The sequence below is a fragment of the Salvelinus alpinus genome, chromosome 1 (genome assembly GCF_045679555.1).
Source record: "Salvelinus alpinus chromosome 1, SLU_Salpinus.1, whole genome shotgun sequence".
Classification (NCBI taxonomy): Eukaryota; Metazoa; Chordata; class Actinopteri; order Salmoniformes; family Salmonidae; genus Salvelinus; species Salvelinus alpinus.
The window spans coordinates 15477145-15496700 of NC_092086.1; the positions used below are offsets into that span (position 1 = coordinate 15477145).

At 47.5% G+C, this 19556-nt stretch overlaps 1 protein-coding gene across 1 annotated transcript in view; it reads right to left on the reverse strand.

The window, feature by feature from the left end:
- gna13b (guanine nucleotide binding protein (G protein), alpha 13b) overlaps nucleotides 1–19556 on the reverse strand; it is a 39782-nt gene that overhangs the window by 14111 nt on the left and 6115 nt on the right. The window contains exon 2 of the mRNA XM_071392438.1: nucleotides 11868–12094. Within this exon, the coding sequence (XP_071248539.1) occupies nucleotides 11868–12094 (227 nt within the window). The remainder of the gene's footprint in view (nucleotides 1–11867; nucleotides 12095–19556) is intronic.

Consider the following 19556-nt stretch of genomic DNA (forward strand, 5'->3'; position numbering starts at 1 on the left):
TACCACGATGCCTTAACCCCCAGGAGGAGGCTGAAACCAGAGGTAACACTACCACGATGCCGTAACCCCCAGGAGGAGGCTGAAACCAGAGGTAACACTACCACGATGCCGTAACCCCCAGGAGGAGGCTGAAACCAGAGGTAACACTACCACGATGCCTTAACCCCCAGGAGGAGGCTGAAACCAGAGGTAACACTACCACGATGCCTTAAACCCCAGGAGGAGGCTGAAACCAGAGGTAACACTACCACGATGCCTTAACCCCCAGGAGGAGGCTGAAACCAGAGGTAACACTACCACGATGCCTTAACCCCCAGGAGGAGGCTGAAACCAGAGGTAACACTACCACGATGCCGTAACCCCCAGGAGGAGGCTGAAACCAGAGGTAACACTACCACGATGCCTTAACCCCCAGGAGGAGGCTGAAACCAGAGGTAACACTACCACGATGCCTTAAACCCCAGGAGGAGGCTGAAACCAGAGGTAACACTACCACGATGCCGTAACCCCCAGGAGGAGGCTGAAACCAGAGGTAACACTACCACGATGCCTTAACCCCCAGAGAGGTAACACTACCACGATGCCGTAACCCCCAGGAGGAGGCTGAAACCAGAGGTAACACTAGCACGATGCCGTAACCCCCAGGAGGAGGCAGAAACCAGAGGTAACACTAGCACGATGCCGTAATCCCCAGGAGGAGGCAGAAACCAGAGGTAACACTAGCACGATGCCGTAACCCCCAGGAGGAGGCAGAAACCAGAGGTAACACTAGCACGATGCCGTAACCCCCAGGAGGAGGCAGAAACCAGAGGTAACACTACCACGATGCCGTAACCCCCAGGAGGAGGCAGAAACCAGAGGTAACACTAGGAGCAGGATACAAGGCGAGGTGAGGAGTAGACAGACGACGCCCCCTAAAGAGCCATAGATCACAACACATTCTATTCTATGGGGAAACCCCCTCCTCCCACACAACTACGTCTGTGGGACTTTCTATTTCGGGCTAACATAGGGGCATGTGAGGAGCTGTGAAACCTGAGGGGGGGGGGGGGGGGGCACTACTACCAGAAGGACTAGGTAGTGTTAGACCACGGCTTTAGATTAGCATCCAGGGGCAAGTGGGCAACCACATCCAAGTCACAAATCACTCAGTCCCAATGTTAATCATCCCACTCTGGGTTCCACTCTGTCACCTGAAACTGTTCAAGTCTCCTGTGTGACTCAAACACAACACGGGGTAAAAGACCCCCCCCCCAAGACCTCTGCTGTGGTTAAAGCCTGGAGACATTAGTCATGGAGATGATCTATCGACATACATAGAACGAACACTGATATACAGAAATAGTTTCCAGAAGAAGTGACTGATACTTTAAGAGCTAAAACACTAGGTGTTTTTACAGGACTATTTCTGCTTCCTAAATGGTTAATACAGTCATTATCACCATCAGCTAATTATCAGATGATCACAGTCTTTTTCCTTTCCTGAGAACAACGTCGTCTTATTTGAATGTAACTGCCATCAACTGTCACGCCGCAGGGTTGTTTACAACCTGACAATTAAATAAAGCTTGGAGAATTTGAATGAGACACACAGACGCTGCCAGTGTGTCTTGTGATTATCTACTAACAGCAATAAAATAATAAAGAGCGAGAGAAAAAGATTGAACGATGGAGAGAGAGAGAGAGAGCGTGAGAGAGATATGGACGGTGTTTAAAGCAGTGCAAAACCCATAGACTGTGTTTAAAGCTGTGCAAAACCCATAGACTGTGTTTAAAGCTGTGCAAAACCAGTGTAGACAGTCCTAATGGAAGCATTTCCACAAAACCATTTAAGCGTCCAGTCAGACCAGCAGCACTGAGCAGAGCAGACCACCGCGGCGAGACAGCGGCACCAAAATCACATGGACCAAACCAATACCGAAGGGGAAGAAAACTGATTAGGTAGAATCCATTGAGAAGTGGTTATTAATTAGAATGGACTAGACCAGCATGAAAGAACAAAATGTTCTAGGGTGGACTAGACCAACATGATGGAACAAAATGTTCTAGGGTGGACTAGACCAGCATTATGGAACAAAATGTTCTAGGGTGGACTAGACCAGCATTATGGAACAAAATGTTCTAGGGTGGACTAGACCAGCATTATGGAACAAAATGTTCTAGGGTAGACTAAACCAGCATGATAGAATGTTCTAGGGTGGACTAGACCAGAATGATAGAATGTTCTAGGGTGGACTAGACCAGCATGTTAGAATGTTCTAGGGTGGACTAGACCAGAACGATAGAATAATATATTGTCCTCTTGTCCCAACAACCAGCTGAAGTAACATGACATTCTCTAGTCTAGCATAACCCACCTGACCTGGTATACTGCTGACCACATAGACGCGTGTGAGTGTGTGAGTTCGTCAGTGCTTTCCCTTCCCCTGCGTTCCCCTACTCAGTAAAGCGACGGTGTGACGCATGCCGAACACAGACACACGCGTAAGGAAACCACATCCCCCTCAGCCCCGCCTCCACTCTGCCGTCATCCTGCTATCTACTACTAGGCTCTGGTGAGGCAGGTGGAAGATCAACTGTCACCAACTGTCAACATATCTCTCGAATGAGGAGGGTCAAAGGACATGGTAACCAGGATGGGTTACTGTGGTTACGGTCTCTGAGGTAACTGGAACCTGAAGAGAAGCCTGTAGTCCGTGTGTTCTGCTACTAACACAGTACGTGTAGTTAGAGCAGCGCCCATTTGGGTTTTTGGGTTCGATACAGATTCCCATTTTTTGGTCTGTTGATATAGTGTTTAACAGGGGGAAATGAAAAACATTTTCCCACAAAGCGTTCTCATAAATTACCATCCAAAAGAGCAATTGTCCAAGAAATGCTTCAAAATGTTGATTTTGTACATTGTGACAATAATGACATCAGAACGGCCACAGTGTTCAGATCAACATGAGACTCAGATCAGATTCCCCCCTTTCCATCCTTATTGAATATCAGGTACTCGTGAAATCAACAGACATCAATAGGCTATATTGTAAAAATAAAACATTATCGGGAGATAATATCAGTGAAACGATATCTGCTACTACCACAGAGCTAATATATTCTCTGTAGTGTTGACTGCTACTACCACAGAGCTAATATATTCTCTGTAGTGTTGACTGCTACTACCACAGAGCTAATATATTCTCTGTCGTGTTGACTGCTACTACCACAGAGCTAATATATTCTCTGTAGTGTTGACTGCTACTACCACAGAGCTAATATATTCTCTGTCGTGTTGACTGCTACTACCACAGAGCTAATATATTCTCTGTAGTGTTGACTGCTACTACCACAGAGCTAATATATTCTCTGTAGTGTTGACTGCTACTACCACAGGGCTAATATATTAGTGTTGACTGCTGCTACCACAGGGCTAATATATTCTCTGTAGTGTTGACTGCTGCTACCACAGGGCTAATACATTCTGTAGTGTTGACTGTTCCTACCACAGGGCTAATATATTAGTGTTGACTGCTACTACCACAGGGCTAATACATTCTTTGTAGTGTTGACTGCTACTACCACAGGGCTAATACATTCTCTGTAGTGTTGACTGCTACTACCACAGGGCTAATATATTAGTGTTGACTGCTACTACCAAAGGGATAATATAGTGTTGACTGCTACTACCACAGGGATAATATATTAGTGTTGACTGCTACTACCACAGGGATAATATATTCTCTGTAGTGTTGACTGCTACTACCACAGGGCTAATACATTCTCTGTACTGTTGACTGCTACTACCACAGGGATAATATATTCTCTGTAGTGTTGACTGCTGCTTCCACAGGGCTAATATATCTGTAGAATTTAGAGGAACCTGACTGGCCTAGGCTGACAGACTGTGGGAGGTGTGTAGTAGTAGTTGACATCACTGTCCCACAATGGGAAATTGGTCTCAGCAATTTAAAAAGACATGACAACAGGAATCATAACAGAAAATACACATCAAAAGGTGTGTGTGTGGCCCAATCAGATGGGGAGTGTGCTGGCTCTCGGTCCAATCAGACGGGGAGTGTGCTGGCTCTCGGTCCAATCAGACGGGGAGTGTGCTGGCTCTCGGTCCAATCAGACGGGGAGTGTGCTGGCTCTCTTGTGATGGGAAGGTGTTGCACAGAGACCAAGGTCTAATAACAGCTCAACATTCCTTTACGGATCAAACCCCCCCGTTCCTCCTCTCCTCTATTCCTTCATCCCCATCCCTCTTTCACCCCCCCCCCACACGTTCTCTCTTTTACAGGTCTTACCCTCAGTCTTTCCCTTCTTCCTGGTAGTCTAACTCAGATGAGGGGAAAGGGCCATTTCAGGCCTCAGCTGAAACCCTCTGGAGAGACCGCATCTACTGACCATTAAACTAGACAGTTGCTCTACTAATGGCTTCTGGGATTGCTGCAGCACACACACACACACACACACAGGGAGTATGCTGGTCCCCGGACATGACAGTGAGCAGCAGCCTTCCCAGAGAGATGGGGGGAGGGAGAGAGAGATGGGGGGAGGGAGAGAGAGATGCAGGAGAAGATAGCATGCTTGAACTCCACTTATCCCTGGTACCACCACCACCACTAGAGAGCGGGAGGGTGAAGGAGAGAAAGAACGAGGGAGAGAGAACCTAAACAAAACCCCTTTGTGTGCTGCAATCCAGGGAGCACGTGTCCCGAGTGCCAAACATGTCAGGCTTCCTGCTTTCACAACCTTTCTAACACACACAAACAAACACACACACACACTTACGTATTAAGCCTCTCGCTGCAGACATGCTGGCTGCAGAACAGGACTTGATCTTGATGCTTTAAGTAAACATTCCCCAGCCCAGTCCCAGTCCTTACTCCCTTTCACCCCTACCCCCCCCCCCCCCTCTTCCCTATCCTAGGTGTTGCATAATCCTAATCCACAGCCTTGGACCTGTTCTCCTCCTCCCCACTGAAGGCTTTATAGTGTTCTGTTACAAGCCACGCCCTCATTGACATGGGATCTGTTGAGGGTCCAATCAACGCAGGGCAACAGAGTTAGAAGTGGAGTGTATAGAATAGATATGACTATGTCGTTGTTGTGAGAATGTATACTACATATGAACATTAAACACTTTGGTGTGGTCCCAGATCTCTCTCTCTCATGCACCCTCCCTTCCTTTTCTGGAACAGTTGATTCCTTTCCTCTCTGCTCCACATCAGAGAGGGAGGGAGGGAGGGAGGGCGGGCAAGAAAGGGCATTGTTTTCATTTTCTATGGTTGACTTGATTTGTGTGTGAGTTAGCATTTTCTCCACACACAAACACTGATAGTGTGTGTGTGTGTGTGTGTGTGTGTGTGAGCAGCAAGCTCAGAAGCCATTAGTAGTGGTTTAAGGGCAGTAGATGCAGTCAGTTTTCAAATGAAATTGTATGCGCCGAATACAACAGTTGTAAACTTTACCGTGAAATGCTTACTTACGAGCAATTATCCCACCAATGCGGAGTTAAAAAGACATTTAAAAACTAAAAAACATTTAAAACCATTGGTCATTAGCCTGCAGTAGCGTGCCGTGGGCCTGGCGCCTGGGCCTTCAGTGAGGTCCTACACAGTCCCACCCGAATTAATCCACCTCTTATTACCATCATTATGATGCCATGGCTCTAGACACTATACATTTAGACAGAAACGCAGTAAAACCAGGCGTTGCGTCACCTTGAAATTGAAATTTTTTTCAGAGAATTGCAGGGGAAGAGTACAATACAGTACAGTTCAACTAATAGGCAAGAACATAGTCGAGTGCAACAGAGTTATTAATATTCTTCTTCTATCCATTTCTGGTCCACAAACGTTGAGCTTTAAGTCCCCAAAAAAATAAATACAGTGTGTTCACTAAACAGCGCATTGTCGCACCCAAAGCAGTTTCACCGTGATGATAAAGACACATAACTATTCACTGAAAATAAAAGAAAACAAATAATTTGCAACATAGGCTATTTGCCATTTTATTTTGTTAATATATAGGCTATTTAATATTAACGAAATAAAATGCGAAACATACATACACATTTAATAAAAAATAACATGCATTGTATGCCTACTCACCAAAGACTGATTATTTGAACACAAAATCCTTCCTCCTTTCTTTCCTCAAGAAGACTTCAATGACTCTGTTGTACAGTCTATCTGTGCGTTTTAGTTCCACCAATAAGTCCTTTTCTATCGACATGGAGGCTAATGCTGAAAGCCGAGTCTGTCCAGTAGCATTTCTGGAATACGTTTTGATTCGCTTTAAGGCCGAGAATGACCGCTCGACAGAAGCCGTGGAAACAGGGATAGTCACTGTCACACATGCCAATGTGTAAAGTTGCCCCATGTCCTCATTCAGATTTTTCTGCTTAAGGAAATCAAGGAGATCAGAGGGACTTTTCCCTTCAAAATCAGTCATAGCATACATTACAGTCAGTTCTGTTTTTAGCTTGGATAGATCGAACAGTGTTCCGTGACTCTCTGTTAAGCTGGAGAAGGCTGTTTGCGGGAATTTTTTCCGGTAGGTCTGAAAGTGCCGGGGGTCCAGGAGGGAGAGAAACATTAATTTTTCGTGGTCTTGAAACCTGTTTCTTATCTGGCAAAGAATGTTATCCAGAATATTGCTGTGGAGTTGTTGATAGTATGTGCGAGGGTCTTCTTGTGCTGGGCCTCTGCGTGCGCTGGGTGAACTTGAGATGCGCGCTGTGTCATCGTAGATTTGACTGAACCTGCACCTCTCTCGCTCAATTGTGTCACAAAACTCGTTCACCCTTGTCAGGCAGAATTGTACATCCAAAGTTTGTTTCTGTAGAATTCCAAAAAGCACATCCGAATAATTAAAAATCCCATTGAATGTTTCAAGCAAAAAACAAAACTCAAAATCATCCAAACGTGCATTAAATCCATCAGCCATAAGCACAGTATCCCCGTCATGGTCATCATGATGTTCCAGTAAGTGGTTAAACAGCTTCTTTAGGGCAACTCTCTTTTCAAAGACTGCATTGACCAATCTAGATGTATATTGCCACCTCGTTGGTGCAACCTTAGGAAGACGACGCTTGCGGATGTCATCCAGCAGTTATGTGCGTTTAGGGGATCGTGAGAAAAATGCTGCAAGGCCATTGAGGTTGGCAAAGAAGACCTTGCATTCTTTAAGCTTTGAGGCTCCTTGAGTCAGTACTAAATTTAGTCGATGTGCATAGCAGTGAATGAATAAGGCCATCGGTGCCCTCTCCTTAACTTTAGCCTGCACCCCATTGAGTCCAGATGCCATGACTGCAGCGCCATCAAAACACTGTGCCACAACTTTATCCAGACTACATTCATTTTCCTCCAAGAAACGGAAAATAAGAGCGGCAATGTCATCAGCTCGCTTGCCGCTTGTCACATCTTCAAACCGGATAAATCGCTCCTTGACTCCCGTGTCCGTCACATAACGCAGGACGAGTGAGAGCTGTGCTGCATTTCCCACATCTGTTGTCTCGTCCACCATAACAGCAACAAAGGGAGCTTTTTTAATCTCCATTTTGATCTCTTCTCCCATCACTTCAGCAATAGCATAAATTAGGTCATTTTGTATTTTGCCTGACGTCCCAATGAACACTTTGTTAGTGGACAGGTGGTATTGTAAATCTGTGTTGCTTTCAGAAAGAAAAGAAAGAAGCTCCACGTAGTTCCCTTTGTTTGTGGAGTCAGCACTTTCATCGTGTCCCCTAAAAGAAAGTTCCTGTTTACCCAAAAACATGACACAATCAATGAGTCTTTTCAATATTTCCCTATTTTTCTTCACCTTTTCATTGTGCAGCTCCGTTGCCCTGCGTGATTGTTCGTTGAGCTGTAGCTCCACTCTGGTGTCCCCAAACGTTTTCAAAAGCACCATTGCTTGTAAGTGCCCAGCCGTACTTTGGTGTCTCGTTGCTGCCTTGGTTAGACAACTCAAGTTTGCAAAGCCAGTGTGGCTCCAAACACCAAATCGATCACTTGCAAATAATAGGCATTCCCAGCAGTACAGTTTGCAGTGCTTCTCGGAGCCTGTGAGCCATTGATAGCGCTCATAGTTGGAACTTTGAAAGTGGCGAACGAACCCTTTTCCCGCCTGTGACAGGCTTTGTAGCGTCGGCGTCGGGCGACCTCTCCTTACAACGTCTAACTTTTCTTGAAAAGTTCGTCTTGAGAATGGCGTTATAATTATATCCCCGACCAAATCGATATCTTCTCCTCCTTCCGCCATTGTTGGTTGAAAAAAGAGCTTAGTCCTACGCAAATTAATTCGTTTATCAAATTCAGTTTCCTAGTTCTGAGGATCTGCATAGACCTGCCCATAGGACCTGCTTCTCAATATTGGTAATCCAATCAAAAGACGTGCACGCACTAGGCCTGCTAGCTGGCTCCTGTGTAACACTGGAGCCAGCCAGCAGGCGTACAATAGCCAACTCTAAAGCTGATTGGTTGACACAAAATTTTCATTTCCATTCACTTTAAGCTACAAGCGCCCGCACTGTTGATTCTGAAGGCCTGAGGGCAGATTTTAGACCCCTGGCAACACATGATGGCTGAATATGATTGGATAAAAGATCTAACATAAAGACCAGCCCTCCAAATCTCAACCTGGGGCTGGAAGCAGTGCAACCAAGAGGAAAGCTATGAAATGAAGAGTATAATTCTTACTCTGGGGAATAATTTAATACATATTTGTGGGAAAATATATTTAAAAAAAATATATATTCTGATGATGTTTAGGCCAGCAGAGAAGGCCTTGCAGGCCCTGACGGCCCACCACTGTTAGCCTGTAAAATGTCTGCTATCCCCTCCAGCACCATTAAACTGTTTTAAATAAATGATTCCACTTTAAGATGAAACTGTATAAGGTATAATATTTTATATTACCACACACAATATAAATGTGATGTATTTATTTGATAAACAGACCACAAACAGCCCTGAGCATCAAACGCAACAGAATTCAGACTCAACTTTGAGCCTCTCTAAAATGTTAACCCTCCTCTTAATGGTGAACCGAGTGTCCATGTTAACCCTCCTCTTAATGGTGAACCGAGTGTCCATGTTAACCCTCCTCTTAATGGTGAACCGAGTGTCCATGTTAACCCTCCTCTTAATGGTGAACCGAGTGTCCATGTTAACCCTCCTCTTAATGGTGAACCGAGTGTCCATGTTAACCCTCCTCTTAATGGTGAACCGAGTGTCCATGTTAACCCTCCGCTTAATGGTGAACCAAGTGTCCATGTTAACCCTCCGCTTAATGGTGAACTGAGTGTCCATGTTAACCCTCCGCTTAATGGTGAACCGAGTGTCCATGTTAACCCTCCGCTTAATGGTGAACCGAGTGTCCATGTTAACCCTCCTCTTAATGGTGAACTGAGTGTCCATGTTAACCCTCCTCTTAATGGTGAACCGAGTGTCCATGTTAACCCTCCTCTTAATGGTGAACCGAGTGTCCATGTTAACCCTCCTCTTAATGGTGAACCGAGTGTCCATGTTAACCCTCCTCTTAATGGTGAACCGAGTGTCCATGTTAACCCTCCGCTTAATGGTGAACTGAGTGTCCATGTTAACCCTCCTCTTAATGGTGAACCGAGTGTCCATTCTGTGTCATCTTTTGGGAAGTGAGAGTGCGTATTAGCAGAACTGGGAGGGAGTATGGCGTGCTGCGGTTCCGTCACACCCCGGTCTCAGATGACAGCCTCCCTGGGATGAGTGAGTTGGCAGAGGACAGCTAACAAGACAGACTAGCAGAAACCCCTTTAGAAACATCACTAGGGAATCAGTTGTGGGTTTGGCAGGAATCAGGAAGTCCAGCTCACACAACTGGTTTCAATGGCTCAGTTCAATATTAGTAAACAGAATGTCTTATTTCCTGACTTCTTGGTATAGGTGTCCCTTCATAAGAGATTTTACAGCAGAAAATCTCCCAGAGACAAACAGTGACAAAGTAGCTTCAGTGAGTCAGCTGGTTGGAGCGTGTTCATTTGTATGCACCATCAACGTAGTGGGTTTGATTTCTACACTGGCCACTTGTGGTGAATATATACAGTTGAAGTCGGAAGTTTACACACACCTTAGACAAATACATTTAAACTCAGTTTTTCACAATTTCTGACCAAAATTCCCTGTCTTAGGTCAGTTAGGATCACCACTTTATTTTAATTCTGAAATGTGAAATGTCAGAATAATAGTAGAGAATTATTTATTTCAGCTTTTATTTCTTTCATCACATTCCCAGTGGGTCAGAAGTTTACATGAACCCAATTAGTATTTGGTAGCATTGCCTTTAAATTGTTTAACTTGGATCAAACTTTTCAGGTAGCCTTCCACAAGCTTCCCACAATAAGTTGGGGGAATTTTGGCCCATTCCTCCTGACAGAGCTGGTGTAACTAAGTCAGGTTTGTAGGCCTGCTTGCTCGAACACACTTTTTCATTTCTGCCCACAAATATTCTAATTTTCCTGCCTCATGATGCCATCTATTTTGTTAAGTGCACCAGTCCATATGTCTGGGAAACACAGCTGAACAGAAAACATTTTAGAGACTACCACCCCTTGTAGTGTCTGAGGGTGGTAGAGACTACCTCCCCTTGTAGTGTAGTGTCTGAGGGTGGTAGAGACTACCTCCCCTTGTAGTGTAGTGTCTGAGGGTGGTAGAGACTACCTCCCCTTGTAGTGTAGTGTCTGAGGGTGGTAGAGACTACCACCCCTTGTAGTGTAGTGTCTGAGGGTGGTAGAGACTACCACCCCTTGTAGTGTAGTGTCTGAGGGTGGTAGAGACTACCTCCCCTTGTAGTGTAGTGTCTGAGGGTGGTAGAGACTACCTCCCCTTGTAGTGTAGTGTCTGAGGGTGGTAGAGACTACCACCCCTTGTAGTGTAGTGTCTGAGGGTGGTAGAGACTACCTCCCCTTGTAGTGTAGTGTCTGAGGGTGGTAGAGACTACCTCCCCTTGTAGTGTAGTGTCTGAGGGTGGTAGAGACTACCTCCCCTTGTAGTGTAGTGTCTGAGGGTGGTAGAGACTACCACCCCTTGTAGTGTAGTGTCTGAGGGTGGTAGAGACTACCACCCCTTGTAGTGTAGTGTCTGAGACCATCTACCACCCCTTGTAGTGTAGTGTCTGAGGGTCAAACACTAGGGCAGGTTTCCACAACACATATTAGCCTAGTCCTAGACTAAAAATATTCTCAGTTGAAAAGTGATTCTTAGTCCAAAACCATTGGATTAATCTGTGGTTTAATCTGGCCCCTAAATACCGTAACAGTGAACAAGGCAGCTGAAATGTCACCATGCATCTAGGAAAGCCACTTCCGATGTAGAACAGACTGACAGACACTGATGTATTGGGGTGGGGGGGGACTAGTCCTTTAACAGTGTGTGTGTGTGGTCTCTCTGTCTGCTTTATGTTTTATCATGATAAGAGAGGGGGGTGAGGGATTGGAGCTGGAGGAGGCTTGGTGACTGTGCCTAAACTGAATGAGTGATGGTAGTTTACAGAGTTAAAAGAGCATCAGTTCCAGTGTGGAGAATCCCCTGCACAGTCCTCCGTCCAGCTATAGATCATCAACAAGAGAACGACACACTGCTTTACAAGCCAACACGAAGACCACCGAGAGAGAGAGGGAGAGGGAGAGAGAGCAACAGAAAGACAGCGAGAGACAGAGTCCAACACTCAATTACTCTGTGCCCATCATTCCAGCTGCAAGCCCCTTTGTTGGTTGTATATGTTGGGCCTTTGTGTGTGTGTGTGTGTGTGTGTGTGTGTGTGTGTGTGTGTGTGTGTATGTGTGTGTCACACACACGTCTCTATCCATGTGTGTGTTTCTGTAGGTGTGTCCTCACCAGTTGGAACTCCCTGCGTCTGTCGTAGGCGTCCTGGATGGCCGTGTCGGCCCACAGGGCCCGGATGGAGGGCAGGTACTGCTGGAAGTCCCTGGTCTCCACCACGCCGTGGGCCATCCTGGCCGACCTCGTGTCAAACGCCATCATGGTCTCTCCGTGCCTCTGGTTGGACGCCTCTCCCCACGGGATGTGGAGCTTTTCTCTGGCATCTACCAACACACGCACCCCTGGGAGGGAGAGAGTTGAGTGACTACGTTAATCCACTGAGCTAATGAATAGGCATGACGAAGATTAAGGAGAAGGTCATACTTCCACCAACACCTCTGGAGAGAGAGACCGAGGGGGGATGGGGGGGGGGACTGAGGGAGCGAGAGACAGGGACAGAGCAAGGTATACAGTCATACATACAAACCTGTTTCTTCTGTAGTGCAGGAACACACTCAAATAGTTTTAGGCACATGCACTCACAGGACATGTTTTACTATCCTTGTGGGGACACAACATTCCAACTCCTAACCCTAACATAGCCTTTATCCTTGTGGGGACCTGGGAAACATACATATATACATATAAGTGTGAGTGAGTGAGAACGTTCCTTGTTTTACTATCCTTGTGGGGACTTCAGTGGAATTCTGGTACCCATGAGGACAGTAATACAAACACCACAGTAGTCCTCCAGACAGAGCTAAGACGTGTTTATATAAAACACACAGAGAGCAGGGCTTGTGTCCCAAACAGTACCCTATTCCCTATATCCAGCACTACTTTCGGCCAGAGACCGATGGTAATTCACTTAATAGGGAGCCATTTGGGAGTGACTTTAGGGGTGTAATGAGTTCCACTGTTTCTCTGGTTTATAAAACAGGGCTGTTGGTCCTCCTGAAACACACAGCCAGCTCACCCCTACACTGGTGATGTTATGGCTTAACCCACTACTGTACTGCTGTTGACATGGGTCGGTCCACGTGACGTCTGCAGGGGTGTAATGGGTTCCACTGTTTCTCTGGTTTATAAAACAGGGCTGTTGGTCCTCCTGAAACACACAGCCAGCTCACCCCTACACTGGTGACGTTATGGCTTAACCCGGGGCGGCAGGTAGCCTAGTGGTTAGAGCAGGTAGTCTAGTGGTTAGAGAGGAGGCAGGTAGCCTAGTGGTTAGAGGGGCGGCAGGTAGCCTAGTGGTTAGAGGGGAGGCAGGTATCCTAGTGGTTAGAGGGGAGGCAGGTATCCTAGTGGTTAGAGGGGCGGCAGGTAGCCTAGTGGTTAGAGGGGCGGCAGGTAGCCTAGTGGTTAGAGGGGCGGCAGGTAGCCTAGTGGTTAGAGGGGCGGCAGGTAGCCTAGTGGTTAGAGGAGCGGCAGGTAGCCTAGTGGTCAGAGGGGCGGCAGGTAGCCTAGTGGTTAGAGGGGCGGCAGGTAGCCTAGTGGTTAGAGGGGCGGCAGGTAGTCTAGTGGTTAGAGGAGCGGCAGGTAGCCTAGTGGTCAGAGGGGCGGCAGGTAGCCTAGTGGTTAGAGGGACATGGCCAGAGCCTAGTGGTCAGAGGGGCGGCAGGTAGCTTAGTGGTTAGAGGAGCGGCAGGTAGCCTAGTGGTTAGAGGAGCGGCAGGTAGCCTAGTGGTCAGAGGGGCGGCAGGTAGCCTAGTGGTCAGAGGGGCGGCAGGTAGCCTAGTGGTTAGAGGGGCGGCAGGTAGCCTAGTGGCCAGAGGGGCGGCAGGTAGCCTAGTGGTCAGAGGGGCGGCAGGTAGCCTAGTGGTCAGAGGAGCGGCAGGTAGCCTAGTGGTTAGAGGGGCGGCAGGTAGCCTAGTGGTCAGAGGGGCGGCAGGTAGCCTAGTGGTCAGAGGGGCGGCAGGTAGCCTAGTGGTCAGAGGGGCGGCAGGTAGCCTAGTGGTCAGAGGGGCGGCAGGTAGCCTAGTGGTCAGAGGGGCGGCAGGTAGCCTAGTGGTCAGAGGGGAGGCAGGTAGCCTAGTGGTCAGAGGGGCGGCAGGTAGCCTAGTGGTCAGAGCGTTGGGCCAGTAACCAAAAGGTTGCTAGATTAAATCCCTGCGCTAACAATGTAAAAGGTAAAAATCTGTCGTTCTGCCCCTGAACAAGGCAGTTAATCCACTGTTCCCTGGTAGGCCGTCATTGCAAATAAGGAATTGTTCTTAACCTGCCTAGTTATATAAAGGTTAAAAAAATAAATAAATATATATATATATATATATTTAAAACCAGCTACTGCTGGTTGGTCACGTGAAGTCTGCAGGGATGTGTCACTGCGTGGTGGTGTGGTGACCAGAGTCTGTGCGTGACACCAACTGCTGGTGATGGAGGTGGTGTGTGTGACAGTGTCTGTGTGTGATGGAGGTGGTGTGTGTGACAGTGTCTGTGTGTGATGGAGGTGGTGTGGTGACTGAGTGTCTGTGTGTGGTTCCTGTGGTGAGAGGTGGGGCCCTCCTCCCCTTCTCCTCTCTGTCAAACACACATCCTGAGACAGACAGCTCCGACAGTCTATCCTTAAATGACCTAGGTCCCTGGGCTCAACTACCCTTGACTTGGCCTTGGCCTCAGCCCCTCTCTCTGGGGAGATACTAGGAACCTGACAGACCAGTTCATGTCCTGCTGAGACTAAGTCAGTCTTGTTGAAGTCAAAAGTGAAGACAGGGCTGAAACGGATAGTCAAGTCACCCAGAAACTGAGTCAAGGCGGGTCTACGGGAGGAGGCCCATAGATACCGTATCAAGTTTGAAGTTTATTTCTATGGAGTTTGAAATTCTAAACCTCAACCCAAGTTTGTCAAACGGGCCACCATTCTGCCAAAAGGTTCTATGACAGAATGTTATTGTCTTCGTGGAACATTTGGTGCCAACCAGGATGGCTCTGTAAAGTCTCCAAATGCCACGAGCAGCACCACATATAGAGCTATAGCCTACAGATATCCCTCTCTCTGGTTATACAGGGTCCTGGTCTAAAGTAGTACACTATAAAGGGAATAGGGTGTCATTTGGGATGAACGACAAGCACAGTACAGGGACACTACTACTACAGCCATAGAGGTTTTAACATTGTGTTAACTTCTTCGGGCTAGGGGGCAGTATTCGGAAATTTGGATGAATGAGGTGCCCCAAGTAAACTGCCTGTTTTTCAGGCCCAGAAGCTAGGATATGCATATACTTCGTAGTATTGGATAGAAAACACTCTAAAGTTTCCAAAACTGTTAAAATAATGTCTGTGAGTATAACAGAACTGATATGGCAGGTAAAAACCCGAGGGCAATCCATCCAGATTTTTCCCCCCCCTTCTCCAGCTCACCTCTGATTACAATGGCTGGGAATGGGAATATAAAAGGAAGCCCTCCCAGATTGCAGTTCCTAGGGCTGCCACTAGATGTCAACAGTCTTTAGAAAGAGTTTCAGGCTTGTTTTTTATTTTTTATTAGCTATTATTTGTAGTTTTTCTAAGTGGCTCCCATTTTGGCTGTAGTGTTTGTAGCGCGTTCCGGTGCGTGTACTTCCGTTATTTAACTCCGGTAGTGGTCTCCGGTATTCTCCGTCTTAAATTGTATCATTTATTTACATAATAGGGTACCGGAGGATTGATTAGGAACGTTGTTTGACTTGTTTAGAAGAAGTTTAATCGGTAACTTACGGGATTCATTTTGTATGCATTTTGAACGAGGGAAACCGGTGGATTACTGAGTCAAGCGCGCCTTTGAAACATACTTTTTTGGGATATAAAGAAGGACTTCATCGAACAAAAGGACCATTTGTTATGTAGCTGGGACCCTTATGACACTTGTATTTTCATGAATGTTTAACATTACGATTTCTGTAATTTGAATTTGGCGCTCTGCAATTTCACCTGATGTTGGCCATGTGGGACGGTAGTGTCCCAATGATCCGTAAGAAGTTAACTGACAGTAGTGATAAACAGAGAAGGACTAAAAGGCACTGATAAGTAGTATAATTAGACTGACTGCCAGCTACAGTCCACTGATAAGGAGTAGTATAATTAGACTGGCTGCCAGCTACAGACCACTGATAAGGAGTAGTATAATTCGACTGGCTGCCAGCTACAGTCCACTGATAAGGAGTAGTATTATTAGGGTGCCAGCTACAGACCACTGATAAGGAGTAGTATTATTAGGGTGCCAGCTACAGACCACTGATAAGGAGTAGTATTATTAGGGTGCCAGCTACAGACCACTGATAAGGAGTAGTATAATTCGACTGGCTGCTACAGACCAGTATTTCCATACCATGACATAACAGACCAACAAATAGTTATAAGCAGAAGCAGCATAATTGCTGGAGGAAATGCTTTTGGCTGGTTCATTCATATGTAAAGTGAGGATGGGGTGGCAGGTAGCCTAGTGGTTAGAGGGGCGGCAGGTAGCCTAGTGGTTAGGGGGGCGGCAGGTAGCCTAGTGGTTAGGGCGTTGTACCAGTAACCAAGAGGGTTGCTGGATCGAATCCCCGAGCTGACAAGGTAAAAATCTGTCGTTCTGTCCCTGAACAAGGTCGGGGATCGTTAGCATCGTGGCTACCCACTGTTCCCCGGTAGGCCATCATTGTAAATAAGAATTTGTTCCTAACTGACTTGTCTAGTTAAATAAAAAGGTTTAAACACTCCTTAATTTTTATAAAACAGATTTTTTGCCACAACCTAATAACCCCCCCAGATATTGACTACCAGGTAGAATGTATAGTACTGCATGAGGACACTATGGAGGTTTAGACTCGCTCTATACCTCTCCTCACCTCTCTCACTAAACAGGGCTGTTTCCAGGTGCTCTCTCTCTCTCTCTCACTAAACAGGGCTGTTTCCAGGTGCTCTCTCTCTCCCACTAAACAGGGCTGTTTCCAGGTGCTCTCTCTCTCTCCCCCACTAAACAGGGCTGTTTCCAGGTGCTCTCTCTCTCTCTCCCACTAAACAGGGCTGTTTCCAGGTGCTCTCTCTCTCTCTCCCACTAAACAGGGCTGTTTCCAGGTGCTCTCTCTCTCTCTCTCACTAAACAGGGCTGTTTCCAGGTGCTCTCTCTCTCTCTCTCCCACTAAACAGGGCTGTTTTCCAGGTGCTCTCTCTCTCTCCCACTAAACAGGGCTGTTTCCAGGTGCTCTCACTAAACAGGGCTGTTTCCAGGTGCTCTCTCTCTCTCTCACTAAACAGGGCTGTTTCCAGGTGCTCTCTCTCTCTCTCCCACTAAACAGGGCTGTTTCCAGGTGCTCTCTCTCTCTCCCACTAAACAGGGCTGTTTCCAGGTGCTCTCTCTCTCTCCCACTAAACAGGGCTGTTTCCAGGTGCTCTCTCTCTCTCTCTCCCACTAAACAGGGCTGTTTTCCAGGTGCTCTCTCTCTCTCTCTCCCACTAAACAGGGCTGTTTCCAGGTGCTCTCTCTCTCTCTCCCACTAAACAGGGCTGTTTTCCACTAAACAGGGCTGTTTCCAGGTGCTCTCTCTCTCTCTCTCCCACTAAACAGGGCTGTTTCCAGGTGCTCTCTCTCTCTCTCCCACTAAACAGGGCTGTTTCCAGGTGCTCTCTCTCTCTCTCTCACTAAACAGGGCTGTTTCCAGGTGCTCTCTCTCTCTCTCCCACTAAACAGGGCTGTTTCCAGGTGCTCTCTCTCTCTCTCACTAAACAGGGCTGTTTCCAGGTGCTCTCTCTCTCTCTCCCACTAAACAGGGCTGTTTTCCAGGTGCTCTCTCTCTCTCTCTGTTTCCAGGTGCTCTCACTAAACAGGGCTGTTTCCAGGTGCTCTCTCTCTCTCTCTCCCACTAAACAGGGCTGTTTCCAGGTGCTCTCTCTCTCTCTCCCACTAAACAGGGCTGTTTTCCAGGTGCTCTCTCTCTCTCTCCCACTAAACAGGGCTGTTTTCCAGGTGCTCTCTCTCTCTCTCACTAAACAGGGCTGTTTTCCAGGTGCTCTCTCTCTCTCTCACTAAACAGGGCTGTTTCCAGGTGCTCTCTCTCTCTCACTAAACAGGGCTGTTTCCAGGTGCTCTCTCTCTCTCCCACTAAACAGGGCTGTTTCCAGGTGCTCTCTCTCTCTCACTAAACAGGGCTGTTTTCCAGGTGCTCTCTCTCTCTCTCACTAAACAGGGCTGTTTTCCAGGTGCTCTCTCTCTCTCTCACTAAACAGGGCTGTTTCCAGGTGCTCTCTCTCTCTCTCTCCCACTAAACAGGGCTGTTTCCAGGTGCTCTCTCTCTCTCTCACTAAACAGGGCTGTTTCCAGGTGCTCTCTCTCTCTCACTAAACAGGGCTGTTTCCAGGTGCTCTCTCTCTCTCTCTCTCTCACTAAACAGGGCTGTTTCCAGGTGCTCTCTCTCACTAAACAGGGCTGTTTCCAGGTGCTCTCTCTCTCACTAAACAGGGCTGTTTCCAGGTGCTCTCTCTCACTAAACAGGGCTGTTTCCAGGTGCTCTCTCTCCCACTAAACAGGGCTGTTTCCAGGTGCTCTCTCTCTCTCTCCCACTAAACAGGGCTGTTTCCAGGTGCTCTCTCTCTCTCTCCCTCCCACTAAACAGGGCTGTTTCCAGGTGCTCTCTCTCTCTCTCCCTCCCACTAAACAGGGCTGTTTCCAGGTGCTCTCTCTCTCTCCCACTAAACAGGGCTGTTTCCAGGTGCTCTCTCTCTCTCCCACTAAACAGGGCTGTTTCCAGGTGCTCTCTCTCTCTCTCCCACTAAACAGGGCTGTTTCCAGGTGCTCTCTCTCTCTCCCACTAAACAGGGCTGTTTCCAGGTGCTCTCTCTCCCACTAAACAGGGCTGTTTCCAGGTGCTCTCTCTCTCTCCCACTAAACAGGGCTGTTTTCCATGTGCTCTCTCTCTCTCCCACTAAACAGGGCTGTTTCCAGGTGCTCTCTCTCTCTCCCCCACTAAACAGGGCTGTTTCCAGGTGCTTTCTCTCTCTCCCACTAAACAGGGCTGTTTCCAGGTGCTCTCTCTCTCTCTCCCACTAAACAGGGCTGTTTCCAGGTGCTCTCTCTCTCCCACTAAACAGGGCTGTTTCCAGGTGCTCTCTCTCCCACTAAACAGGGCTGTTTTCCAGGGGCTCTCTCTCTCTCTCTCCCCCACTAAACAGGGCTGTTTCCAGGTGCTCTCTCTCTCTCCCACTAAACAGGGCTGTTTCCAGGTGCTCTCTCTCACTCTCTCACTAAACAGGGCTGTTTCCAGGTGCTCTCTCTCTCTCTCTCTCTCACTAAACAGGGCTGTTTCCAGGTGCTCTCTCTCTCTCTCACTAAACAGGGCTGTTTCCAGGTGCTCTCTCTCTCTCACTCACTAAACAGGGCTGTTTCCAGGTGCTCTCTCTCTCTCTCACTCACTAAACAGGGCTGTTTCCAGGTGCTCTCTCTCTCCCACTAAACAGGGCTGTTTCCAGGTGCTCTCTCTCTCTCTCCCACTAAACAGGGCTGTTTACAGGTGCTCTCTCTCTCTCCCACTAAACAGGGCTGTTTCCAGGTGCTCTCTCTCTCCCACTAAACAGGGCTGTTTCCAGGTGCTCTCTCTCTCTCACTAAACAGGGCTGTTTCCAGGTGCTCTCTCTCTCTCCCACTAAACAGGGCTGTTTCCAGGTGCTCTCTCTCTCTCCCACTAAACAGGGCTGTTTTCCAGGGGCTCTCTCTCTCTCACTAAACAGGGCTGTTTCCAGGTGCTCTCTCTCTCTCACTAAACAGGGCTGTTTCCAGGTGCTCTCTCTCTCTCACTAAACAGGGCT